Source organism: Colletotrichum chrysophilum (genome assembly GCF_026319265.1).
Source record: "Colletotrichum chrysophilum strain AFK26 chromosome Unknown scaffold_9, whole genome shotgun sequence".
In the NCBI taxonomy this organism is placed as follows: Eukaryota; Fungi; Ascomycota; class Sordariomycetes; order Glomerellales; family Glomerellaceae; genus Colletotrichum; species Colletotrichum chrysophilum.
Window position 1 is genome coordinate 494,110 of NW_026517296.1, and position 26,141 is coordinate 520,250.

The following is a 26,141-nucleotide window of genomic DNA, read 5'->3' on the forward strand; positions in this document are numbered from 1 at the left end:
TTAGCCCAAGTGACATGATACATCTATGTGTAAGCACCTGTTCTCAGCACCCGAGCAACCTCGGGTGGCGTCTCGGCACCCGAGCCCCCTTACCCCGGTATCCCATTTTGTCCGACGATACACCCCACGTTCTAATCTCATCCCAAGAAGAGTCTCACTACATCAGCACTCTGTGAACAGTGCCCATATCAACTAATGGTTCATAAGTTTAGTTCCTTTTTCTGTGATGTTTTCTAGGAATATCTTACATCTTCAAACTCAAGTACAGGGCGGAAAACGTTTAGAACACCTCCTCCACTTGAAAACTCAGCACATACGCTTTCAAAAGCTCTCTCTCAAGATTTATTTCGCTAAACTAATCAACCAAAAGGTAATATGGGATATGGTGTAACAACAGCTAAGTCTTCATCTTCAACAACGTTGGGCCTTCGTGGATATAAGAGCCCATTAACAACAGAACCGGGTCGCAGACGACCCAGCTCCCCCTCTTCATTCTCTTTTACCCCTTAGTTCTGGGGAGCGAGGTGCCTCCTGGCAACGCGCGCACGGAACTCATCGCGCTTGTTGTTGGCGTTGTTGTTGTTGTTCTGGCGGCCGCCGCGGTTGCCCCCGTTGCCTCCGCCGTTGCCGCCCGTCGCGGCGTTGTTCGTGGCACCGCCGCCGTTGTTGGCGTTGGCACCGGCGTTGTTACCGGCCTTGGCGGCACCGCCTCCCTGGGTCGCGGCTCCGTTGTTGTTGTTGTTGTTGTTGTTGCCTCCCGTCGCGGCGTTGTTGTTCGCGTTGCCGCCGCCGTTGTTGGCGTTGGCTCCGTTGTTCTTGCCGGCCTTGGCAGCGCCGCCGCCGCGGGTGGCGCCGCCGTTGTTAGCGTTGTTGCCGTTGTTCTTCCTGTTGCCGCCGCCGTTGTTGTTGTTGTTACCGGTGTTGCCGGTGTTGCCCCCGGCGGCGTTTCCGGCGGGACCAGCAGCCTCCTGGGTGGCGTTGTTGCCGAGAATCTCCTTGATGGCCGTGACGCCCTGCTCGTCCTGGGTCTTGGCCTCCTGGTTCGACTTGACGGCGGCGGGGAGGTCCTTGGCGTTCTGCTGGACCTGGGTGAGGACGTTCTCGAGCGTCTGCGCGGTGGGGATGTTCTGGGGGGTGTTCTGCTTGGGGGTGGTGTCGGTCTGCTGGACGGCGAAGCAGCCGCCGAAGGGGCCGGCGGCGGCGGCGTTGAAGCAGCGGACAGTGCAGACGTCTCCGGTGGAGGCTGGTGCGTGTTAGTACTCATTTCCGGTGTCAAGATGTGAGGTTGAGTGACGACGTACCTCCTACACAGGCCATGTCCTGGGGCATGGTGACCTTGAGGTTGATGATGCCGTTCTGCGGCTGGCCCTCCTGGACCTGGAGCTTCGTCTGGCCGGTGGCACCGTTGGCGTTGCTGGTCAGGTCCATGTCGCAGGTGTACGGTCCCGAGCCGTCCTGGTTGACCTGGGCGATCTGGACATCGACGGTGCTGCCCTTGGTGACCTGCGTGACGGTCTTTGCGATCAGCTGGTTCTCGGTGTTCTCGCCGATGTCGATGTTGCCGGCGAGGATGGTACGACCGCACTCGTTGACAGCGTTGTCGGTGATCTCCTTGGTGTTGATGATGTTCGCATCGGCCTTCTTCGTGTCGACTGTCGGGGGCTGTGTTAGCCCACTGTTCCCCGTTCCTCTTTACCCCCGTTTCCCATCTTTTTCTTTCTTCCATCACGACTTACCTTGAAGAGGCAGACTGGCGGCGCCCTTGCCCTGGGCTTTGAGGATAACACCCTGAGCCGAAGCCACCGCCAACAAGGCGGAGGTGACCAACGCCTTCATAGAGGTAGACATGGTTGAATTTGCTTTACGAAAAAAGAATCGAAAAAGAATATAAAAATCAAAAAAGTTGAATTACAAGACAATTGTGTCCAGCACCGTTGAAGAGAACGAAAGAGGTATTGGGCCGAAGAGAAGTGTAAACAGACCGGCTGGGAATAATTCGACGAAAGGAAAGTGTGAGCGAGCGATCCAAACGGGAAGAGCACAGGGAGGCCTGCGTTTTGCCCGAAGAGCGAGGCCTATAAAGTTTTATAACGGCGGTCGACATGGTTGCCCGTTGATTTCCCTCTCTGACCCTCCCCTTTTTGGCGATGACAAGAGGAGGTGCTTCAAGGGTAGAGCTTGTTTCGACAGGGGGGAAGGGGGGGTGGTGGTGGTGAGCATGGTTTTGCAAGTGAAGCCTGAAGGAGAGAAATGTGTAAGCGCTTTGGTGATGGGCAAAGCTTCGGCCAGTCCCTGTCTGCTTTCGCGAAGGACCAGGTGGACGATGCAGCGCCGTCAGGAACCGCTCTCCACAGCGCTCTCGTCCGGTCGAATTTCGTACCATGGATGACGATGTTGGGGTGTGCTGCGGGAGTGGATTCGAGCCAGCATTGCCAGCCTCATACTGTTTCTCACCTGCAAGTATTTCCAGCCAAGATGCGCCAAAAGGACATCAAAAAGCAACCCCAAGCACAGATCCTCTCCGCAGCTCCGACGATCTTCTGGAACGGATGCCGTCGCGTGGGTGGAGACGGCGGTGGATACGGAGGCGTGCCCCCTCTTCAGTGGTGGTTTGGTGGTGGTGTCCAAGACCGAGTCTTCTCCGTGGGGGGGCCATCTACGCGACCACCACTCACACACACACACACACTTCCAACCTTGCTCTTCGTGCCAGTGGCTGAAGACAGGCAAAAGCAGGGGATGTTTAGGCTCGAGGCGACAGGGCGGACAGGGCTTTCCCGTTCCCGCCGCAAGGTTGCGTTGGCTGTGGCCTCGCAGCCGGGGGGAGGAGGGCCAATTCCCATACCGCAGTAGGGAAATGGGCAGATGTCGCTGGGAGTCCAGACGAAAACGGGGCTGCACCCGCGTTTCAGGCCCCTTTTGAGATGGACCATAACGGACTCGACTGGGCCTTATTTCCAGGCAAAGGACTGCGACTTCGCTGAAGAGCGCCGCCCAGTCGCAATGTCTCCCCAATGGCACCTACACCACCACACTTGCTGAGCGTGAGGGGGCGGGCGGCGGCGAACCTCCGATGGCAGCTTTTCCCGTACGGCCTGCCAAAAAAGTTCAGACGGGCCTCCCAGCGGGTCTGAGACGGATGCGTAACGCTCAGGAGTCCAACGGGCACGCCTGGCAGGCGGCGTCGTTCTCTTCGCTTGCAGCTTCGCCCTCTTCGCGTATTTAGACCAGCGGAGCCTCCCTGATGTCGGAACACGTTCGTTCCAGACCACTGCCCCATGATTGAGGCTGGATACGATGGATCTCGCTGGAAAAAAGTTGGTCGAGACCTGGTGATGTCGACCATGTTGTTCCCGTCCTGTTCCCACAGTGCTCCAGTCCCAACACAAGCTTCGCTGCCCTGCACAGCACAGTGGATCGGGGAAGGCTATTGCTCGGAAGAGCCCCCTTCATTCACTCGGTTAAGTCGTCTTTGAGACAAGCTTCGTGGATAAGGTCGACACTAGGGGGAATTAATAGATTGAGGGCGGGAGCAGCCATATTGGCTGCTGTGGGGAGTTAACATGAATGAGTTGGGCTGATGTGGGCGCCGCCGCTGCGCTGGACGAGAAGGGAAAATTCAGGCGGGACAGCGCAGTACAGGCCCCCCTCCCTCGCATTTGTGGACGCTTCAGGGTTGCCCGGGCAAATGGAAACGCAGGGTCCAGCACCACCAAGCCTGCTGACTGCGGCACAACGGCGTCATCGCATGACGCTGAAACAACCATCTGGCCAGCGTTTGACCCATCAAAGATGCTGGTTGTATCTGTTAGTCAACTCTCTTGGCTTTTGAGTGCACGCTTAAATACCACGGGCCGGCGCCCTTGGTGCCCTGGAGGCGAGAGTGCGGGAGAGAGAGGGTGACGGAGAAGCACTTCGTGTGCCTGGCGAAGAAAGTCTGTTCCCTTCTTCTCCCTCCTTTCCTAAAGTAGCCCTACACTGCGCGGGCTTCGGAGCGTCCCTTGGTAGACACATGCCGCCCCATATTAGCTGTCGTTCCTGCATCTCGGCTCTGCTTGTGAGATTGATTACACGTGGATAGCATGCCCAGTGCTTTCACCAACAATGTTGACCATGAATACTGTTGGCATCTGTTGGATCTCTCTAGCTCACCTAGTAATTGTGATGTTGTTGCGACTCTCAGACTATGTCGTTGGTCAAATGAAGATGCCTTCCGGTGTCAGCGGAAGAGTCTTGGGCCTTCTTACTGCTGTGCTCCAAGTCTGCCTCAACCGCAGATAAATGAGTTGTCACACTGGTGTAACTGGAAAAGAAGACGCTCCGAGACTGAGGCTGGTGATGATGCGCGGCACTTCCTGCGTTGCTATTCTCTGCTCACGCTGCCGCCCTCGTCGAGCCGGGTTATCGCTGGACAGATTCAATGCGCCTGAGTGGGGTCGTCGTGGCCATCTCACACGGACCAGAAACAATCAGTCGCCCACGATCACGATTCAGCAGGTGACTAAGAGTTGACAGGACGAACTCTAATGTTATGGGGCCAGGTCGGTCAGTAAGGTATACATACTTTGGCTCTCCCCGTGACTGACCCTCGGGGAAAGACGTTTGATTAGCGTTCGGAGATTGCGAATCTTCCAGGTGGTCACAAACAGTTGGCCGCCGCCTTCAGGTTTCGACGGCATGAAATGTTCTTCGGTGTATTGTCGACGGTGAAAATCACCACGGATTCTGTTCGACAAAAGCTTGTTTATCCCTGGCAGCTGTCCTATCATCAACGCAGGTAGCTGTCAACCCCTGAACGTTGATTTAGATCGGGTTATTAGACTGAATCCGGTGACGATTCAATAAATTTGATGAGCAACTAGACAATTGTATCTTATGATTTAAGAGCATGTTTTGGAGCTCACGATGTCGGCGTCGACTCCAACTCGCAAATGCAAGTCATTCTGGGCTTTAGAGAACCAACAAGACCCACTAAACAAAGAAATTGAGGCCAAATTCTACATGCAGCCAATCGTCGCTCCTGAGTGGTCAGACATGCAAGTTGCATGCATTATCGTTGGTGCGTTGGTGTTGATGACTGCTGAAGAGTCATACAACTGGCCAGTTTAGCGCATGTAGGAACTGATCCTTCAGCAAATCGGGAAGGTGACAAAATGTCAACCCAGTGCCCGCAGCTGTAAACTCAATTCAAGTCGCAAACGCTCTCGAAAATGAGTCACTGTTCCCCAAGTACAACGAGCATAGCGTGTTTTGAAGGGTGCTGCAAGTTGATGAATACTCTCGTTGGGCGGCTTTTAAGTAGTGCTTGAGAACCATCTTTAATCAACCAGGAAACCACCACATGACTTCAAGCCAACTCACTTGGTACTCCATCTATCCTCCTCGTGAACCACCAACATGGCAGCCCCATTCCCACAAGAAGCCTACACCATCACCACACCGCGCCTCATCATCCGCAGCGCCGTCCCCGAAGATGACGACGCCCTCTACAAATTGCTTTCGACCCCGGAAAATCAGCCCTTTGATGCCGTCCAGCCCGGCCTCTCACCCGAGGTCATGCGCGCCCGCATCAACCGCTGGAAGCCCATGACCGCCGCGGGCAAGAATGCCTTCATGGTAGTCGTCCTCCGCGAGACGGGCGAGGTCATTGGCAATGGCGGGTACAACTGCTTCGAAGACGACAGCGGCACCTCCGTCGCGCAGGAGGACGGGGAGGATGGTGTCCAGGGGCGCCCGTATCTTACTGATACGGGCGTGGTGCTCGATCATCGGCACTGGGGGAAGGGGTATGGGCGGGAGACGTTGTGTGCCAAGGTCGAGTACGCGGTCGAGGAGCTCGGGTGTAGAGTTGTTCGCGTTGAGACGGCTGATGACAATAAGCCGTGGAGGGCGCTGATGGCGTCGTTGGGTTTGGCTGAGATTGAGACCAAGGGCCCTGTGAGTTATGACGAGAATGTGATTGGGTGGGTTTACAGGATTGATGCTCAACAGTGGAGAGCTGTAAGAGAGGATTTGAAGAAAAGGGGGAAGTGGCCGTTGTGAACATTGATAAGAGTTGCTCTAAGACCAGAGAAGACAAGATAGTGCAGACATGTTCAGGATGACATTGAGACTGAATTACTAAATGAGATGAGATCATTGCATTCAGAAAGAACCCCCTGTTAGAAATCTATCAACCGCTGAGGCTCCCAAGACCGAGTTATCCCGCAAACCCATCGACTTCAAACCTCTCATATTCCGGTAACGTGAACCCATCCGTATCCTCGACATTAGTACCCTGTATAAACTTCTTCTGAACCCACGGATTCGCCACAACCCTCGCTACACCCGCCACGCACGTCTGGAACAGCCATCTCTTCCACGCCACATCAGGATGCACAACAGCAGGGAAGAAGAACGGGATATGCTGCGTCTCATCAACATAACTCCTAAACTTCCCTTCAAACTCCTCCAGAGCCTTCCTGGGATGCTCCCCCTCTCCAAGCTTGCTCAGCTCGCCCGAGAGCACATACGCCCCCTGGATCGCCAACGACGTGCCCATCCCCGTCAGAGGCGTCGGCGCCCACGCCGCATCACCAAGACAGACGACCCTGCCCGTCGACCACCTCTTCATCTTGATCTGCTGAAGCGCCTGGAAGTAGTAGTCCTCCGAGTCCTCCATCGCCTCCAAGATCCGCGGCGCTTGCCACCCCGCGTCCGCAAATTCCCTCCTGACGAGTTCCTGCTGCGTCTTCCTGTCGCTCCGCGCTGCCTCCTGCCACAGCCGCCTCTGCGCGTCGTAAAGAGGCATCCGCGTGAACATGGCCCGGATGGTGCCGTGCGGATCGGGACGCAGCGAGATACACCGCGACCCGAGGCCGACGAACACGTTCCACCAGTCATCGTCGCTGGCCACGCGCGGGATCGTCGAGTACACCACGTACATGTCCTTGTCAACCACAGCCACCTCCTCCTCCGGGAAGCACTGCCGCCGCACCTTGGACCACTGCCCGTCCGCCGCGACCAGCAGATCATACTCCTCCACCTCGCCGCCGCTCAGCTCCACCCGCACGCAGTCGTCGCCGTTCTCAACAACCCGCTTGGAAGTCACCCCGAAGCGGTACTCCACGTTCGGGTGCGCCTTGGTCGCCTCGTACAGGAACCACGAGAGGTCGCCGCGCAGGACCTCAAACTCGGATGTCGGGTTGAACCCGTCGCCGGGGTGGACCGGGAAGGGCGCGAAGGGGCGGCCGCGCGGGTCGATCAGCTTGGTGCCCTTCTCCGTCGTGTTCCAGCGCTTGAGCTCGCCGATGAGGCCCATCTTGCGGATGACCTTGATGGCGCCGTAGTTGACGTCGACGTTGTGGCCCTGGCGGAGGAGGGCGGCGCTCTTTTCGAGGACGGTGACGCGCGCGCCGGTGCGGGCGAGGAACCAGGCCAGTGTTGGGCCGGCGATGCCCGCGCCGCTGATGAGGACGCGCATGGTTGTTTGTGTAGGTGGGAGATTGTCCATGTGAGAATTATGTTTCGAGGGTTTTGAATGGGAAATTTTGAAGATCTTGGCGGGCAACATAACGTATTAATAGTTGTCGGATTTCTCGTTCCGCTTTGGTACTAACATGTATCGTTTCTAGCGCGCCGAAGCGCATTCCGTGGCGCACCAATGATCGCTGAGAATCTAGGAGATTTTGGTATCAATCTGATCCTTTGTGCACGATTCTCATGCTGTGGCTGATGCTGCGCCCGCTGTCTCAGTCAACATCAGTGTCCCCGTCTTCCTAGGCTTCGCTCATGATGTATCGTCCATCTTCTCAAAATGGATTCATGAGTACGGTGATTGTTTCTCAAAAGCAGAAGCTCTCGTCAACGTCACTCATGCAGTGTCAAGATGTCACTATCTCATTTGATACATCAATATTGTGCGAGTGAGACGTTGAAGTCTGTCTTAAATCACGATGAGATCCAGGGGTCGGAGTCAGCGCTGCAGCGGCTAGTCCCGGTGCGGCGTCAGCCCATCCATCCGAGGTCCGTAGTCCGACCGACCCCCCTGCTCTGGGGTGATCCCGGATTTTCGAGCCGACGTTGCACCGATAGATTACTCGGGACCGAGAGATGGATACGTCTTCCCCAAGTGCCAAGCCGGACGCCAGGGGGAGCTTCTGCTGTGCAGCCCTACGCGTGGATCGGCTAACCGGCAACGTGTGCTGACACTAGATTATCTACTAGCGCGCCGCTGGTATGGGACTGTGGAGGTCGTTGACGTAGTTGATATGAAGTGTGCAGATAGAAGAAAGATAAACCATTTCTAGCCATGACGAAGGGCCCAAGATCGAGATTACCATACGTCGAGGAGAAAGTCCTATTGAAAGCTTGAGGATTCGAAACCAAACAATGCCGAAATGTCTTCTACAACTAGGAAATAGGCAGACATAGGATATCAAAGACCTATCATCCCCCAATCGCAAGCAAAAGTAGTTTGAGGTGTGTTCTCATGCTCACGTGGTCGTCGAGATAGATACTTGCTTGCGAATGTTGCCAAGATTCTTCAAGCAGCTCGGTCGCTTAGCTCCCACAATGGCAACACTATGCAGAGCTGTTTTGTCATCGGCTATGTGTACTTACGATTGAGCTTGAACGTCGTCTTTGAATAAAGGTGTAAACCTCCATGAAGCCTTCAAAGTCAGCCATGATCAGTGTATTGCCCGCCTTCTGGCGGCGTAGCATGTTCTTCGCCAGCGGCGAAATTATAGATGAAAACCTATCACGTATAAGTCGGTGAGAGATCTTTGATCACTGCCTTCAGTCAGAGGCAATTTGCTGATGTAGCTAGTCGTCGCGTGTGGTTGATTCTTAAGCAAAGGCCAGCCTGTAGACCTTGAGCCTCCCTCTTCACATAAGGAAAATAGAAGTTCTTAACTTGAAGTGACATTCATGCCTAGACCTGTCAGGCTTTCAGGGGCTCACCAAAGTCTCACTCTAGTCCCGAATGCTTCAACAGATGAACATCAACGTCGCTTGAGTCTGTTTAGACTTGACCGCTTAGTATTTTATTAAGTAAAGAATTAACTCCAACGCTGTGCTGAACCTGCGCCATACTTCCCTCGTCTTGGACACATCAAGGGCTTATGTGATAGTTGAGGGCGTGAACCAATGTGCCGTCACCTCCAACTCCACGTCCCAAACTGACAATATCACAACAAAGCCGCCCAGAAGTCCTCACTTTCTGACCCAGCATCCCGAAAACGCAACCCTGACAAACGTAGGCTCTGTTCGGTTCGACCCCCAAATATCCTTCAAGAAGTCGGCGCAATGCTCCGTGTGGTACGAGTTGACGATAACACCGTCAAAGACCCTCCGCTCTTCGAACATGGTCCAGAATTGCTTCTTCCAAAGCATCGAGCAATGGTTGACGTGATCCGCGATGGACGTGTAGTACGACTCCTGATCTCCCATTTCCTCTCTCGTCAGGCGCTTCGTCAAGTTGACGCTATGCAAGTGTCGCAAAATCAGCAATCCGCTCACTACCAGAGACAAAAGCATCAGGCCAGAAAGGTAAACTTACTCCGAATACGCGTGCCAGGTGTCGTCGTCCATGTACTCCGTCTCAAACTCCTTGTCGTAACACTGCTCTGGTACCCAGTGGTTCAGCAACGTGTCGTATTTGCACCCCGCTTTCTTCGCCTCCGCCGTCGAGTTCCCGCACAACACCAACTTCGCCTCGGATGTCATGTTGTGCGTTGCCGCGAGGTACTTTGGGTCCGGAATCGTCCCCGCTTTGCCATCCTGTCCAACTTGCGGCAGCGGCAGCGGCAACCCCGACATCGATGGCGGCGTCGGCATCATCGCTGCTGTGCCCGGTGACGGTGTCGACGGTGCCTGCTGTTGAGGCCCGGTTATGAACGAAAACGCCAGCACCCAGACCAGAGAAGTTGCCAAAAACACGAGGAAGTCTCTCAGCCACCTCCTCGTCCTCGACGTCTTCAGCGCATGCTGTTGGTGTAGCAACGCATGGCCGCCCGCGACGCCCTGCTCTTCTTCGTCATCCGCCGAATGCCTCTTATTCGGGTCATCGCGAAACCCCAGAAAGGGCTGGTGGTCTTCGTTGTCTGTTTCGGGCTTCATCGTGTTCTGTGGGGAATGTCGAAGCAGAAAAAATGATGCGCGTCGATCGTGTTTGATCTGGAGTAGGGAAACAATACTTTAAATTTCGCCGCTGAAGAAACAACTAGACAAGCCCAATGTTTTCGCTGGCAATTTTTAGGACTTCGCCTCCTGCCTTTACTGCTATGCACGACATGAACCTAAGCGTGCGCGCTGTTTTATGTAGCCATGCGAGCGTTTTGGACGCCAGACCAACCCGGTTTCAGAACCATCCGAAGAGTCGGCGCTCGTCCCAAGGTCTGCTGTTTTTTCCACCCTATGATCGGGCCTCGTGGCCGGGATGAGCAGAACCAAGAATGGTGCGAAACATGGTTGAGACGTATTTACCACAGCTACTGGCATGTGTTCTTGAGTGATGCACTGCCCCAGAGTGATATTGTCGATCATTTCGCTCGCGGGAGTGCTCCGGCGATCCTTCTTCTCCGAGTACTGCCTCCGATTGTGGGGCCGCATGATCGGCTGCACCGCCCTGATGGAATGGCCCACTGTATCGCTATCCAGGCCAGCAGTATCTCGACACATAAGTTCTCCTTAAACCTTGGCATTGTGGTTCACCTCGACTTGCTCCGCGTCAGATTGAGGGCGGTCAGCCTGGCCGAACCCCTCACCGTCGCTGTCAGAGCCATGCAGCTCCCCGGGAAGTCTATCCTTGACGAGCAAAGAAGCCCAAGTGGTGGCAGGAACAGCAACATAGAAAACAACCACAGAGACAATCAGGTTGGTCATCAAAGACGCACTACGCACTGAGCCAACTGCGTACGACAGCGCCGAGCCAACCGACTCTCCCGACCGAAGGACACCCATAGACAACGCAATGGTATCCGCTTCGACGTCGAAAGTGCCGAGAACCCAGTAAAGCCATACACCGACAGTCTCGTACGCAATACTAATGGAATATATCAGAATGAAGAGTTCACAGGGGTGTTTAGGATGTCGGCTTACCGGTAGAGGATGAAGATGGCAACTCCTTCCCCGAACCTGGGGCTGCTCCAGTCGATCTCGCCGGGGCTCTCACGCTGCCAACGCTCTTGAACAACAATGTTCCAGATCCAGACAAGTGTGAAGAGAGCGAGCAAGAAGTACCAACTCCAGCGTGCTTGAGTCGTACGACGCAGGTGCTTCGTGTCCAGCCACCAGCCGGCGAGGAGGTTGGAGATGGCGCCGACAATTGCAATCAAGAAACCAGAGAGCGTACGAGCGCGTACAGTGAAGTAGGCCGCCATGTAGTTGCCCTGATATGTGACGCCCCATTGCGCGGTGATGAAGGCCGGGATCAAGAGCAGAACTTCTTTGCGCTTGAATTGAGCGAGAAAGGCTTTGAGTTGCACCACGAAAGAGCGCTGAGAGTTGGCAAAGATAGGCTTTCTTCCATCCTTCCGAATGAGCTTGTTTGGAGGGGCGATCAAAAGAGAGAGTGGGAGACCCAGGCACTGTATGGCAACAAGGACGAGATATGTCGAGGGGGCAATGGCACCGGTTGTGTCGCCGTCCTTGTTTATAGCGAGTTGAATTGCGGTCGCAATGATGGAGCCGAGTTTGCCTAGGGCCATCCAGATACTAACTAGATTAGACGCTGACGTCAGATATCTTGTATGACAGGTCACTAAGTTTCATTGAAGACGTACTGCAGGTGCCTCTCCGAGCAACTTCAGGATAGCCAACCGCAATCGCTGCCTCGCCGGGCCACAGAGCAGCTGCCTGTACTAAAGTCAGAAAGGCTTTTCTGGATATTGATAGGTATGGATGAGCGAACCGAGAAGCCGCATGTGACAGCGCCAAATATAAGGAACCATTGGGTACCCCAAAGAGAGTTGCAATACAGCGCAGCAGAGTAAGGCACATAGCCCAGGGTTCCGAAGACGACAATCCACTTCAGACCGATCAGGTTGCCGACAATGCTCGCCAAAGGAGAAAAGAAGACCATGATGCTGCGACGTCATTAGCACGATCTTAGTCTCGGAGTTTGATTGTCGTAAAGCCTTACACAAACGTAATGACGTTGACAGCATTGACGACGTAAGGCTCAGCTTGTCCGCCAGCACCGAGATCTGAATAATGTCTTAGCATTTGAAGACTATATGAAAATGAATTCCTAACGTACTGTTCATGGCTGCCCATATTCCAGGTTGCGTGAAGCTGATGAGACCCAGGAGCACGGCTTGGAAGATCGTCCCGCGGTAGACGTCGTGGGTCTTGCTCCATAGCGTTGGAGACTCGGCAGTGATTTGCGCCATGGTGGTTCGTCTTGATCTTAGAAAAGAAACGACCTTTCAAGATCATTAAACGGAGAAAGCTTGGGCATTTTATCGAAAATTCGAACAAACCTGAGCATATCTCAAGCGAGCCGCCACGGCGCGATAACGGCATTGCGCTATGGCAGGACTCGATGGTATCACTGCACCAAGTGGATGCCACCCGTCAACTCGATCTAGACCAGCCAGCGAATTCTCCATCTACTTTACGATGCGACGGTCTACAGGCAATAGAGTGGAAACAAACGAAGAAAAGCGCCGAGGAACTGGTGCAGTGGCATGGGTGGTTTTTCCCGATATCTACCCGACCAGCGGTCACGTCATATCCCTTGTCGAATGATCATTTCTCAAAGGCCAGCCAACAGGCGCAGTTTGCCGTTTTGGGTGATGCTAATTCTCCGACTGCATCCAGTTGTAAGCACAAATTGTGTTGGGTACATAAAAGAATTCATTGCACGTGGGCCCCGAGACCGCGAAGGATTTATTGACCTCTCAAAATGGTCTTTTCCAAAAGCCACATCAACCTGACAACTGTACTGCATGTGGACAGAAGATTCGATAATCGCAGCAACTCCGCGCAGATACTCCTGAAATTTCAGAGGAACAAACATTACTATTATGACATTTGTTCTAAGCAGCGCTCGATATAATTAGGATCTTGGAAGCTCTCATCATCGTGGAGTTTGACCCTGAACCCACCGCCTCACAAGTAGACATAGCAGAAAGACCCGGCAACAGTGCTCATGGCATCTCTGATCTTCAGCGGCTCACCACCAACCCACCCATACTCCAAGAGGTCGTCCATAGTGGTGTTGGCACTGGGAGGTTGGTCCAGGAAGGTGTTGGTGCCGCTCAAGGAGATGTCGCCATACTGACGCTCTTGAGGAGACAGCATCTGCCACATCCACCACACTCGGTCAATCATGGAGTGGTGGAGGTAGAAGGCAGGGTCGCCTGGGGAGGTGAAGACATCTCTTCCTGGGTCTCCGCCGCTGTTTCATTTTGTTAGCCAGTCACGGATGACAAAGTTGATTGATCTCAGTGACAAGACTTACAGGGCGTAGTGACCACCACCGTGAATACCGATGTTACCCGAGCCAGGAACACCCTGCATTTGCATTTGGAAGTCGTAAACGTTCTGTGGCTTGAGGATGTTTGAGACCACGGCCGTAATGTTGGCGTATGCAAGATTGACAGCAGTGGTGAGGTCACGCTTGAGGCAGCGAGGGTTGTAAGACAGAGGACCGTCCGGATTGGCCTCGGAAACACCCCCGGGAAGGTCAAGTGCCGCAGGACCAAGATTGACCGACATATTCCTAAACGGGCCGGAGGTCACACAGCCTCCACCGGTGCCTACAGGCAGATTGATGGGAGGGAGGCCATTTTGACCTCCGAGAATGATGTCGTCTCGGTCAGGGATAAACTCGCCGTCACCAGAGATTGACGTTTCACTGCCGTCGAAAATGGGCGACTTTTCCATACCCGAGACGGCAGTTTTAGTCCAATCCCAGTACTGTCGCAAGATGTCAGTAGCTGGAAAGCATCATCAAAGGTAGAAGATTCTTACAGGTTGAGTGCCCTTGTATCCGCATTCGTTCCTGAGAGCTTCTTCGTAAATCCATGTGAAGTATCGATGCCAAGAGAGGAAGTTCCCCGTGTAGTGTATAGTCAGGGTCTGATTGATGTGGGTAGCCACGAAGTCATCGAAGCGAGTCTTTGCCCCAGGAGCCGCCGACGAGGGAGTCAGCGCCGGCTTCGATTGCAGGCACTTGGCTGCACTGATGTAGTCAAGTCTTTCTTGTCGGCTCAAGACGCCCCTGCGGGTTTTAGTGTACGGAGAATCTAAGAAGACGTGCGTACGCACCATTCTCTGCGAATTCGAATGTTATGCCAACCACAAGTACCGGCGCGCTTCTGAGTCTTGCTGGCATCAATTGCAGACTTCGTTTTGTCGTAGGCAGCTTGGGCGAGTGATGCAAGCTGCTGAAACCCATCATCAGCGGCTTGCCTCACCTCGGGACCCGTCGAACCAGGCACTGGGCTGCCTAAGATTGGCAAGGCAACTTGAAGGCCTAAGAAGCCAAAGAACGAAGGCTTCATGTTGTCGGGCAGCTTTACAAGCAATCTTGAGGAAACCGAGTGGACCTCGAAACCTTCTCTTCTGCGAAGTGATCCGAATAGTTCGAACAAAGAAGAAGAAGGAAGGATAACAGCGCAAGCAGCAGGACAGAGGTGACACGAGAATATATGCAGAGTCCGAAGAACCCTCCCCGTCGGGTTGCCGAACAGCGCCAAGAAGGCACAGAAGACCGAAACTAAACATTAGCGACATGATTTTGCTTATTCGAGCGAGTAAAGGTGGAGAATTCGGACCTAGAAATGCGAACTAGCCATGCAGGCATGTAACATCGCCAAGTAATCAATTCGTTCTGGCGGCGAGACTCTCGCCAGTTGCTGGATACGCCAGCCCTATCCCACAGGGATGGTGCGCGCGGGGGTCTTCACCGTCAAGGTCTTTGCTTACTTTGACCAGGGGCATGACTTAAGAGAACCAGTCGCGAACCCGGTTGCGGAGGACCTCCTGGAATCAGATACGAAGCCGATTGGAAGGCTCGCAGATAAAGCCCGGATAAAATAGATTGGGTTATGGGGACCACCAACAAATCGCCAACAGCCAAGCAACCATCGTGCGATGCTGACAGCCTCGGTAAAGGTGGCTGGTATTACCTATCCCGAGACTTGCGTGCATTGAGTTCTGACATAAGATAGCGCTAGATGCACCTTCTCGATCTTTGAAAGTGTCGGTAGATGATTGCCAGCGTTTTCAGTAGTGCATAAGCCCTGCTAGACAATTCTGCTTATTGAGGATGCTCTGAAATGCTCAATGCATCCTAATTTCCTAAAGTGCCTCGTCAAACTCCGTAACATGAGTTGCAGATGGGATGTAGGGATCAAAAGGCTGACTGGTGAGCTTGTCAGACATTCCTCTATTTCGGACCTATATTCTCAAAACACTGCTTCTGCGTTGTGGAGTTCAAAGATGTGGTATATTCATCTAGTCAATATTATAATGTCAAGTGCTCCCTTGAGGCGACATCCATATTCTCTTCCTGATTTCTGGGCACACACGCTCGATAAAATATTTGTTACAAAACCAGCCAACGATTCGCTCAAGTATCTAAGTCGCTACCTCCTAAGCTAAGACTTCCACATCTTCATCTTCTCGTTGGTGGAGTCTCGTTGAATCGGCACCCCCAAAGCCTCGTAAACCTGAGCCACATACTCTCTGACAGCAGCGTTGCCCGCAGTGCCGGGGTCCATTTTGTTCATCGCATAGCTGATCGTAATATGGCGGTCGATGTCGTTGACAGTCATGGAGCCACCCCATCCACCCCAGAAGCAAAGTCTACCCTCGGGGATCCAGGAGTCGATGATGGCATCTCCGTTGCCTCTGATGCCCAGACCAGTACCAAAGCGGACAACTTGACCAATAGCCAGATCCGTACCGTATGCCTGCTCCTCAAAGATCAGATCAATTGTTTCCTTCGACAGCAATCGCTTGCTTTCGTCGCTGATTGTAGCTGCCCTAGACCAAATTGTCGCAAGACCCTTGCTGTTGGTGTGTCCATTTGCCGCTCCGATCTCAGCTTTCCTCCACTCTGGCGAGTTGCCAAAACCGGCATCCGGGAAGGGGTTGAACATCTTTGCCATGAGTGAGTCGGGAGGGGGCATCTCCGCTTCGCTGGGTGGAACGAAGGGCGGAGGAGGAACCAACTCCGCAACACGGGGCCAGTCTTTCTCCTTGGCACCGATTTGAAAATCCGCACCAACGGGTCCAGCAATCTTCTGAGCGACAAATTCCTTCAGGCTCAAACCCGTGATTCTGCGAACAAGCTCGGCGATTGGGTAGCCGTATGTCCAGGAGTGATAGCCGGAAGCCGTGCCGGGTGTCCAGCGCGGAGCTTGCTGCGCAATTCTGGAGGTCATGAGCTCAGAGTTACAGAGGTCTGCCACTACTGCGGGCGCCTCGAGAATGGCCAGCCCAGAAGTGTGGGAAATCAGGTGGCGGACAAGAACGTCTTCCTTTCCGTTGACGGCAAATTCAGGCCAGTACTTGGAGACCTTGTCATTGGGAGATAGTTGACCGTCGTTGATGAGCAAGAGGATAGCGAGAGCGGAGATGGTCTTGGTTGATGACCAGACATTCACGATGGTGTTTTCTTCCCAAGGACGTGTGCGGGCTGCGTCGGCAAATCCACCCCAGATGTTGACAACGTCTTTGCCAACGATAGTGACCGTGAGCGAAGCCCCGAGTTCTTCTCCTGACTCCACGAACTCCTGGAATTTGGCGCGGACCCGTTCAAACTTGGGGTCGCAGGTGCCGTGTGCTTGAGCCATAGTGATTTGGTGATTAGGGTTGTTAGAAACTGATGTTGGCGAGGTAAAAGTTGAAGACAAGAATGTGGTCCACACTAAAAGGGATGACGATCTTTTTAAAGCTTTTGGTAACTTCGAGTTAACTTGAAGAGCGGAGTTGCGGGTTGAACGAGGGGAAGTCAAACTCCGCCCGGACGGACGATCGGCCGTTTACAAACCGCGAAGGTGTTAGTAGCGGGACAATCCCTCGGTTTCAGTTCCAACTTCCCCATAACAGGGTTCCATCTTGGACGGGTCCTGGCGGCCGCTCCAGTTCACTCACTGAAGTCACTGTGGAGTTGTGGAGATACAGTGAGAAAGCGACCCCTGTCTAGGTCGATCGTTCTCACCAAAATGATTCGTCAACCTACTCTCAGCGCAGCAGACTGCATCCTTCGCTTCACATGCAACATTTGGCTTGTTCCCTCCTTTGGCTAAAACCCCGACGTATTGGAAGGCTAGGCTTTCAGCAGCTATTGTGGTTTGTGTGTGAGGATAGAAATCTAATGGTCTGGTTTGAATGTCGACCGAGTCATGTAAGTCGCATTCAGGTCATCGTAAACTGGAAATCAGTTCCGTTTCCTCCATTCCAGCTGTGACTAATGATTCTCAGAACGGCTTGTCTTGATTTGTTCCGTAACATGATATTTAATAGAAGCATCAAGGTAATTATGTCATAGTTCCAACAAAATCCCACATCCAATATTGGAAGACACAAGATGACGTCGAAGCTCAAAATAAAGATAACCTGCCCGTCTGAGGTGGTGAAAATTGGCAACTGAAGCCTGACTGAGAGAAACTTGCAGCATTTGTTTGGGAAGGTCAGTGATGCTTTCAGGAGGGAATTTGCGCACAACCTGTACAGTTATATTTTCAGTATTCTTTCTGATAGGCCAGTCTTGTGACACTTTTGGCTGGCATGTCTGCGGAAGAAAGGCTTGCCAATTCCCTCGCAAGTAGAGCTCTCTTCGTATTACTTGATGCCCCTTACTTTGATATTTACTAAACGGCAAATTCTTCTCAAGTTATCTCTTTCTATTAAGTTGCGTTTTGGTGCCGCATCAGCCAGTAAGCATTGAAATTCTGTCCGAAGATAATCCCTGAAGTGCCTGCAAGCGCCGCGAATCTGTATGGATGACTTCCTTCAGCTGATAAGTTATGATCTTGTAGGTCCTCCGGACATGAAGTGTACAAATTTCTTCCAGTTCTAGGTGCAGATGGCACTTATCCTAGGTGGTCAAGTCATCACTCTAATGCGTGTACATACAAGGTCAAGCCGAAAGCAAGGGCTCTCGGGCTCGTAGAAACGCTGCGTCAATAAGGAACATTAATAATTATGTTGCGAAAATCCAATGCTATACACGTGATAAGCATTCAGGAACCCGCCTGTTTTGGTGGATTCGCATATCAGCCAATGACCTTGCAGGTCTCGCTTGATGTCTACTGCAGGCCCAACTACCCCGCCCTGTAGTTGCCTGATGTTTTGTTGAGCTATCCATTCTGCATTCATTCAAAATCGTATACACTCACCTTGGACCAAGATTGAGCTTGAGCGATGTCCAGCTATGACTATCAGCCTATCGACCCAAACACCAACACGATCCGCCTTCTCCGCTTGTTTCAAGGTCGGCGATACTACAATGACGAGCTGATCTGCGGTGAGCTATTCGAGGCAAAAATCCCACACGATCGAGATGACACCTATGAGGCGCTTTCTTACACTCGGGGGGATCCGACACGGACCAAAACAATTACCATCAACGACCAGAAAGTGGCGGTCACAACTAATCTGTACGATGCGCTTTTGCATCTCAGGGACCCTGAAAAGGATCGAATTCTCTGGGTAGACGCTTTGTGTATCAACCAGCAAGATGCTTTCGAGCGCACACATCAAGTTGCAAAGATGAGCGTCATCTATCAAATTGCATGGGCTGTCATCATCTGGCTCGGAAAGACAACTAGGGATATCGAACTACTTTTAGAAGCTACTCAAGCTTTGGACAAAAGAGTGCGACAACGTCCAAGACCATCGAATAACGCCGAACATTTGAAGGTCTGGATCGACGAAGGCCGTCAATTCATTTCAGAGAAGAGAACCATTAACCCTAACTTTTACGAAATCAGGCAACGGGCGTTGAAGGAGTTGCTCAGCCGATCCTTGTTTCGCAGAGTATGGGTTGTCCAAGAAGCCGCCTACGCCAAAACAGCCTATATTCAATGCTCTTGGGTCTCAGTTCCCACGAGGGTGTTTTGCATAATGCCACATCTCTTGAACATAGACATGGAAGGTCGCTCGCAAGCATTACTCGAAGTCCTGCCCGGCCCGTTGAGGCAGAGCTCGTGGTGGAACAATACCTGAGACCTTGGCATTGTACTGCAAAAGTTCAGTGCCAGCGAGTCGACAGATCCGCGCGATCAAATCTTTGCTCTACTCGGTCTATCGACAGACTGTGCCAAAGACGGCAAACGTCTCCTGCCAAACTGTGAATTAACTATGCTGCAATCTATCCAGCAAACGGTTTTCTTTCTGGCTTTTCGAGAAATCCCAATTCCCGACATGTTCTGTCTGCCAGCTTGGACTTTGGAGGAGTTCCGTCACAAGCTGCCATATTTAAGACTGGCACTACTTGAGTGGGGCATTGAACAAGATGAAAACGGAATTTTCATCGTACAAAGGCTTCTCCATGAAGCACCATCCTTGTTTGTCAACCAGCGAATATTTTCAAAGCAACTTCCGCTTCCCTATCTTATTTCAACACAAAAGCCCATCGACATGATTCGGATATTGATCGACCACGAAAACTTAGCTGTTAATCATGCTAAAGCTGCCTTAAGCATTGCAGCAGATCACGAACGAGCTGACGTCATACACTTACTACTGGCTCGATACAATGCAGAGAGTGTGCACAGCCGTGGAGACATCTGGTCAGCTCTCGAGTTCGCAATCAGGGTCAACCGCTATGATCTGTTCGGAGCAATCTTTCACGCCGTGTGCAACTTCAACAGAGGCTTGTCGCACTGGGATAAGATTTCACTGCTCCAATACGCAGTTAACCAAGGAAGCACCTCCGCTATCACAATCCTTGTACAAGATAGGTTACATGCAGTTGCAATGCACGATCCTGATGACGAAACACCCCTGTCTATCGCAGTCTGTGGAGGGGATGTGAAGATGACAAGCAAATTGATGGACATGCTTTGGATCGCAGTGTGTCAGGGGGATGTGGAGATGTCCCGCACATTGATGGACATAGGTGCCAAGATCCCAGCCCAAATTGTCCCAGCTTGCATACATTCGTGGATACGCGGGGTATCTCCTTCACCGGAAAAGATGACAGAAACTTTGGAGCTTTTGACAGATCGAGGAGCCGACCTCAGCGCCAAGATAGACCACCTTGATCATCCTACCGGCTTATTTCAAGCCATCAGCGTCCACAACATCTTTGTGGTGGAGGACCTACTTCGTTTCGGAGCCGATCTTGATACAAAAAACCACAAAGGAGACACGCCCTTGATATATGCTGCCATGATGGGACTATGCACCGCCGTAGACCTTTGGGTCACCTGTGGGGCTAGTCTCGTCGAAGAGGGAAGCTTTGGGTTGAATGCTTTGTGGACTGCGGTAGTGTACTGCCGGATGGACGTTGTATGGCTGCTGGAGAAGCACGGGGCCGACTTTCAAATCTCTGAAGACACCGCTTCAAGATTACCTGGTAGAGTCTATGCTAAAGAAGGCATACGGTTGAAAATAAGACAATACTTGAAGAGACGAGGGGTGGATCTTTCGGTGTGGGAATGTGCAAGGGATAACTCTGAGAAAAGTACGAACTCCTTCTAACAGATAATTGATAAAATACAAACGGTCAATTAGTTAGATAGCATCTGTCCTCGAAGGAATACATCTTATTGAGAATGAAAATTGCTAGCCTTGGTACGTTTGTAGCGCGCTCGGCTGTGATTGGACGTTTGGGTTCTACGTAACGGAGCTACATGCCTCCTATCGACATCTGAAACGGAAGTATGCTTGCACCAGCCTTTTTACAAGTCTCTTTTATAGTGAGCCCTCCTGTTTCTTGAAGATTTGATGGACAATTGTGGATGAGAAGAGGTTGCGCCAGATATTCAGAAGGTCTTTAGCCGCAGCACAAACGAGCCCAGATTTCGTACTACTTTAATTGGCTGTGAGAGAATACGGTTCAAAGTGCTCTTATGGTGTGTTATGAGTACTAGGTGAATTTTTCCTAGTCCTCTGGCGAGGGAGGTAGGTATTGCACATGCAACTTCGAAATCATGGATGAGAAAGACACAACGTGTTGGTTTAGTTTCCTATGAGATGATAGAAAATTTTTTGTAGTTTGTACCAAAGTTGCTGCCTTGATTTTCTACAAATACCAAAAGAACTTGCGAGCGGTAGAAGCATTGAGGGGCCGTTGTGCTCTTACGCCTGGTTAATATCATCTTCCGTGTCCTAGGTAGATACACCAACTCCACCTTAGGAGTATTGAAATATACTACAGAAGCAGATCTCAACTCAACTGTTGCCAATATGATTATTCTATCGTTGTCATCTAGCTTACGACAAAGCACTTGGGGTGGTTGCGAGCCGCAGCCTTGGAGCGACAGCCTTTGGTGAAGAGGAACGCAGGCTTCTGGTTGAAGGAGGCGGTATGGGGGCAGTTGCAGTCCCGAAGAAAGGCGCAAGTAGGAGACATGCAAGTGTACTCGGCCTGGTCCGGGTCCCCGAAGCCGTATCTGTAGTGACAAGCGAGGTAGCCAGCAGCGCAGACCTTGCGTGCCTCAAGAAACTGAAGACCGCCATGCATCTCGGATACGGGTGTGACCAGGGAATCACCCGAAACGTCGGCGACAGGAGATGCAACTGCGATGACAGCGGCCGAGATGAGAAGGGTTTTGACTAACATGGTGATAGCTTTATGGCGTAATGAGTATGGGAATAGTAGAAAACCAAGTGACGTCGAAACGAAGTGAGTACTGCTGACTCTGGTCATCAAAATTGGGGAGGGTCTGAGACGCTTTTATAGAGATAGATCACGATATTCGTCAGGGAAAGCTACTGCCTCTATGATCAGCGTCCGCGATGAGAGATGGTGGGTATTCATTGCGGCTGCACATCCCTGCGGAGACATCTAATTTCGAATCGATGCCAACTTCGGTTGCTGCCGCTGGATCCAACATGCTTAATGAGTCCCCCACCGCCCTACATAGGGCTGACTCTCAAAATAGCGATAGAAAGCCCGGATATGTCAAAATTCTTGACAACATGGGGTTTTCGCTGTAATTGTCGTCGAAGCCACGGAACATTGTATCGCAACTCCATTGGGGTTACCTAACACTAACTTCTTGCACCCACACGATGCGAAGGCTTCAAATCTTTTTATCTGCTCGCGTCGTATAATCTTTTCTCTGAGCTCGTCTTGGCTCGCATGCGAGGTCTCTACGTTGTTTCGATTTTGAACTATTAGTACTAACGGCCTCATGGGACACGTTGGACTTCAGTGGACAGCGAAAGAAGACGAAGACAAGCTGACAACTTAATATCTACCAACATGATACTCGCTCCAAAACTACAACATAAGCATGCTGCCATGTGCGAAGCTTTTTGTGCCAAAGGATATGCGGCTCAAAAAGGGTCCCACGGGCTGAAATCGCATCTTAAGAAGACCAACGGAGGCATTCGCTCTGTGAAGGTTGCACCAAGAGGCCAACAGGCTTTTGGTGGCAAGTGCGGGTTGTAGTACCGGTTCATGTATGCCTACCTATGTCTATATGCTGCGATTATTGACTATTGAAGAAAGATTCATAACGGCAGTACAATTGATATTCTCAATAAGTCGAAAACTCAGTTCCATGCTTTCTGTTGACGAGCATGCGCTGATGAAAACAACCCGGGGTCTTGTAGGCCTGCGGGCAAACACCGTGCGAGTGAAACATCCCAAGGAAGACACGGGGAAGGGATGAAACCAGCGCTAGATTGGCAGGCGGTTTAGTGGCTGTTGGTGGTCAGATTTGCGCCCCGGGCTGCAGATCACGGAGACAACGACCCCTGCAACTCTCCGCGCGGAAGAGCATACTTGAACTTTAGTAAAGCATTTAAGCAGTGGCCGCTGAGAAAGCATATCGAGAACTGCGCCGGACGATCAAAGAGTCCGAGACGTTCATGCCAACTTATCCCTGAGTTTCCTCTGACAGAAACTCAAATGTCTCGGCACAATCGGGCGTTCATTTCACACAAAGTTTCATGCTTCAGACACATCGAAATTTCCAGACCATCAAGCTCACAAAAGGGGAGTTGCAGAAAACGAGTTGCTAAGCGCCCAGGCTCATTTCCCGATTCCGCCTAGCAGACGTCTCAGCGTTCCATCGCCCCTTATCAGCCGAGCGTCTTACGACTCGGATATAAGCAAAAAGAGAGGATCCCTTCATCGTTGAGTGGACACTTTTTTTCTACTTATCCGGCCTTTGCCCCTTTTACCACGTGTTTCCGCGTTTCCCTGCGTTTCCCGTTAACAATCGTTCGAAAAGTCGATGGCGACCTCCCATCGCATGTAGACCTGAGCGCCTGCTGCTGGTCCCGTTTCATTTCGCGCAATCCGGCCTTGACATTCCCATTCTTTGTAAATTTGCAAGCAATCTTGTTTTTCGTTCCTTCTTTATATCCTTGTACATTACCACCACCGCCATGAGCTCCGGACTGGTCCCGCGGGACGGGACGCGCGAGCATGAGCCCATGCTGGGGGGCCGATCGTCCGTGGATTCCGACGTGGAGAGCCGACCGAGCGACACCCTCCTGTCCAGCTCCGCCGAGTTCGATGAGAAAGCGGCCTACAGACGCCCTGCGGGGAGGAGGTCCTTCAAGTGGATTCTGGGTCTCACTTGCCTGTCGATGCTGTTGCTCTTCGGTCTCATCTTCCTTCAGTTTTTCAACGTACAGAGCAAGGCGGCGCCGCCGGAAGAGGCCCACGGCGAGGAGGACAACCACGCCGGCGAGCAGCAACAGCAGGATGAGCCCATCCCGACGCCCGAGCCGGAGCCCGTGGCAGAAGTCACGCCGACGATTGTCGCGACAACAAGCTTGGTCCCCACGCAGACGCCTGAGGTCAAGTTGACGCCTGAACAACAGTTCGACTTGAAAACTGGATTTGCGGTATCAAACGCGACGACGCTACGCGAATATGTTTTCAACATTACCAGGCAGTCGCACTCACCTGATGGATTCGAGAAATCGATGATCTTAATCAACGGACAGTCCCCCGGACCGCTCATTGAGGCAAACACTGGCGACACAGTCCGTGTAACCGTCAACAACCAGATGCTACAGGAAAGCACGACCATTCATTGGCACGGTATCGACCAGAGGAACACACCTTGGATGGATGGCGTTCATGGCGTTACCCAATGCGCGATTCCTCCTGGTCAAGGCTTCACTTACCAGTTCAACCTCACTGACCAACGAGGGACGTTTTGGTGGCATGCCCATGTCACCGTTCAGGTCACTGATGGACTATTTGGACCCTTGGTATGAGCCGTCACATGAATCTATACCCCTCAGGGCTATGAGCTAATCCATGACCAGATCATTCATGACCCGGATGAGAAGATTCCGGCAGTTGATGATGACAAGATTCTCATGGTTGGTGACTTGTTCCATGAGTACGGAGGAAACGTAAGCCCAACAACTCACCTCTCACTCATGAACGATCTGGGTCTCACATGAATCACAGCTCCTCAATCAATACTTGAGTGCCACACCTCCCTGGGCACCTACAAAGCCTGGCAGAGAGCCTCCGCCAGACAACGTCATCATCAACGGAAAGAACACCTTCAACTGCTCCAGCATCGCCGAGCACAGCGCAGGCACCGACAAGGCCAGCGACAAGGGTAGTGGCGAACACAACATGGCGGACATGGACATGACCGACATGAAGGACCACGACGGCCACAAGATGGGAGGCCACAGCTCAAAGCGAGACGACTCATCCAAGTGCACCTGGGGCACCTTGCACAACACGCGCGTGAAGAGCGGATCCAAGTCTCGTCTTCGTCTCATCAACCACGGCACGTCAACCCCGATCTTTGTCACGGTCGACAACCACACCATGGAAATTGTCGAAATTGATGGAGTCGAGGTCAACCCCATCGCCACCACCCGTGTGTACATGAACCCTGGCCAGCGCTACTCCGTTATCGTCAACGCCAACCAGACCGCTGGCAACTACCTCATTCGTGCGGACGCCGCTGTCAGGTGTTTCCACATGTCGCACAAGAATCATAAATCCGGCATGCACGGCGCCCCGTTCGGGGCCACCGCAATCTTGTCGTACGACGAGACGGACATTAGCGTCCCGCCGATGGGCCAGGCCTGGAATCTGAAGGCCACTTCGAGCCCTGGCTTCGGCAAGGAGCCTTGGGGTAGCCACTGCGAAGACTTGCCCTTCAACTTGCCCAAGCCGATGAGGAAGAGGACTGCGTACATTCCTGGAGACAGAAACTTCCATTACTTCACCTTCCGACAGGACAAGGTTGGGGATGTCGTGCGCACTCACGTCAATGATGTAAGTCACCATACATGGAAACTGCGAACAGCGACTGACATTAGTAGACCCTCTTCACGCCACTTAAGGATGACGCGACCTTGTGGAAGGTCATGGGCCAGGACATGTCGCTGGAAAACCTGAACTCACCGACCCCGAAGTTGGACTTTGGCAAAGATCAATTTGTTCTGTATTCCAAGGATGACAAGGCGGCCCAGATCGTGGTCAATTCTGATGCTATGATGGTTCACCCTTGGCACTTGCAGTAAGTCAAGTCTTCTGGGATCTATCGATCGCGATGATTGTAGCTAACACACCAATAGCGGCCAAAACTTCCAAATCGTTGGCTGGGGTCACGGCTTATTTGGACAGAGTGGAACGACGTGGAATTTTGACAACCCCATGCGGCGAGACACCGTCACCATCCCTGGGTTTTCGCACATTGTCATACGCATCCTGGCAGATAACCCTGGTGTCTGGGCGTTCCATTGCCATTACCTCTGGCACGCTGAAGGTAAGTTTTATGATCATCGTTGGTCCCGAGTAATAGTTGCTAACTCGTATCCGTAGCTGGCATGTTCGTCTCTATTGCCCAGAGAATGGGCGAGCTCGGGACTTTGCTGGGTTCACTTGATGCTGCTGGGAATGCCGAAGCTATCAAGAAGAAATTCTGCCCTACATCGAATCCTCCAGCACCGCCGGCAGCGTCAACCCAGACGGCCGACCCGATCCAAGTCGGACGAGTATGAGTTGTCGCTGGGATGATATAAACATATGACTG

At 52.4% G+C, this 26,141-nt stretch overlaps 9 protein-coding genes across 9 annotated transcripts; 2 read left to right on the forward strand and 7 right to left on the reverse strand.

The window, feature by feature from the left end:
- Positions 1-506: 506 nt before the first annotated feature.
- COL26b_001994 (uncharacterized protein) lies at positions 507-1,848 on the reverse strand (the record flags this gene model as incomplete). The annotated part of the gene is made up of 3 exons (XM_053174928.1): positions 507-1,243; positions 1,302-1,652; positions 1,737-1,848. The coding sequence occupies 3 exons, from the start codon at positions 1,846-1,848 to the stop codon at positions 507-509; spliced, it is 1,200 nt and encodes a 399-aa protein (XP_053041223.1).
- Positions 1,849-5,397: 3,549 nt separating this feature from the next.
- Positions 5,398-6,042, forward strand: COL26b_001995 (uncharacterized protein; the record flags this gene model as incomplete). The annotated part of the gene is made up of 1 exon (XM_053174929.1): positions 5,398-6,042. One exon carries the CDS (start codon positions 5,398-5,400, stop codon positions 6,040-6,042), a length of 645 nt encoding a protein of 214 aa, XP_053041224.1.
- Positions 6,043-6,199: 157 nt separating this feature from the next.
- On the reverse strand, positions 6,200-7,462 carry COL26b_001996 (uncharacterized protein; the record flags this gene model as incomplete). Its single annotated transcript, XM_053174930.1, has 1 exon — positions 6,200-7,462. The coding sequence occupies one exon, from the start codon at positions 7,460-7,462 to the stop codon at positions 6,200-6,202; it is 1,263 nt and encodes a 420-aa protein (XP_053041225.1).
- A 1,733-nt stretch (positions 7,463-9,195) lies between these two features.
- On the reverse strand, positions 9,196-9,708 carry COL26b_001997 (uncharacterized protein; the record flags this gene model as incomplete). The annotated part of the gene is made up of 2 exons (XM_053174931.1): positions 9,196-9,466; positions 9,542-9,708. The coding sequence occupies 2 exons, from the start codon at positions 9,706-9,708 to the stop codon at positions 9,196-9,198; spliced, it is 438 nt and encodes a 145-aa protein (XP_053041226.1).
- Positions 9,709-10,671: 963 nt separating this feature from the next.
- Positions 10,672-12,374, reverse strand: COL26b_001998 (uncharacterized protein; the record flags this gene model as incomplete). The annotated part of the gene is made up of 6 exons (XM_053174932.1): positions 10,672-11,026; positions 11,083-11,701; positions 11,766-11,838; positions 11,894-12,068; positions 12,125-12,188; positions 12,242-12,374. The coding sequence occupies 6 exons, from the start codon at positions 12,372-12,374 to the stop codon at positions 10,672-10,674; spliced, it is 1,419 nt and encodes a 472-aa protein (XP_053041227.1).
- A 721-nt stretch (positions 12,375-13,095) lies between these two features.
- On the reverse strand, positions 13,096-14,492 carry COL26b_001999 (uncharacterized protein; the record flags this gene model as incomplete). The annotated part of the gene is made up of 4 exons (XM_053174933.1): positions 13,096-13,384; positions 13,448-13,905; positions 13,960-14,209; positions 14,257-14,492. The coding sequence occupies 4 exons, from the start codon at positions 14,490-14,492 to the stop codon at positions 13,096-13,098; spliced, it is 1,233 nt and encodes a 410-aa protein (XP_053041228.1).
- Positions 14,493-15,590: 1,098 nt separating this feature from the next.
- On the reverse strand, positions 15,591-16,790 carry COL26b_002000 (uncharacterized protein; the record flags this gene model as incomplete). The annotated part of the gene is made up of 1 exon (XM_053174934.1): positions 15,591-16,790. One exon carries the CDS (start codon positions 16,788-16,790, stop codon positions 15,591-15,593), a length of 1,200 nt encoding a protein of 399 aa, XP_053041229.1.
- A 4,586-nt stretch (positions 16,791-21,376) lies between these two features.
- On the reverse strand, positions 21,377-21,730 carry COL26b_002001 (uncharacterized protein; the record flags this gene model as incomplete). Its single annotated transcript, XM_053174935.1, has 1 exon — positions 21,377-21,730. The coding sequence occupies one exon, from the start codon at positions 21,728-21,730 to the stop codon at positions 21,377-21,379; it is 354 nt and encodes a 117-aa protein (XP_053041230.1).
- Positions 21,731-23,508: 1,778 nt separating this feature from the next.
- Positions 23,509-26,109, forward strand: COL26b_002002 (uncharacterized protein; the record flags this gene model as incomplete). Its single annotated transcript, XM_053174936.1, has 6 exons — positions 23,509-24,345; positions 24,403-24,492; positions 24,551-25,381; positions 25,429-25,625; positions 25,684-25,874; positions 25,931-26,109. The coding sequence occupies 6 exons, from the start codon at positions 23,509-23,511 to the stop codon at positions 26,107-26,109; spliced, it is 2,325 nt and encodes a 774-aa protein (XP_053041231.1).
- Positions 26,110-26,141: the final 32 nt, after the last annotated feature.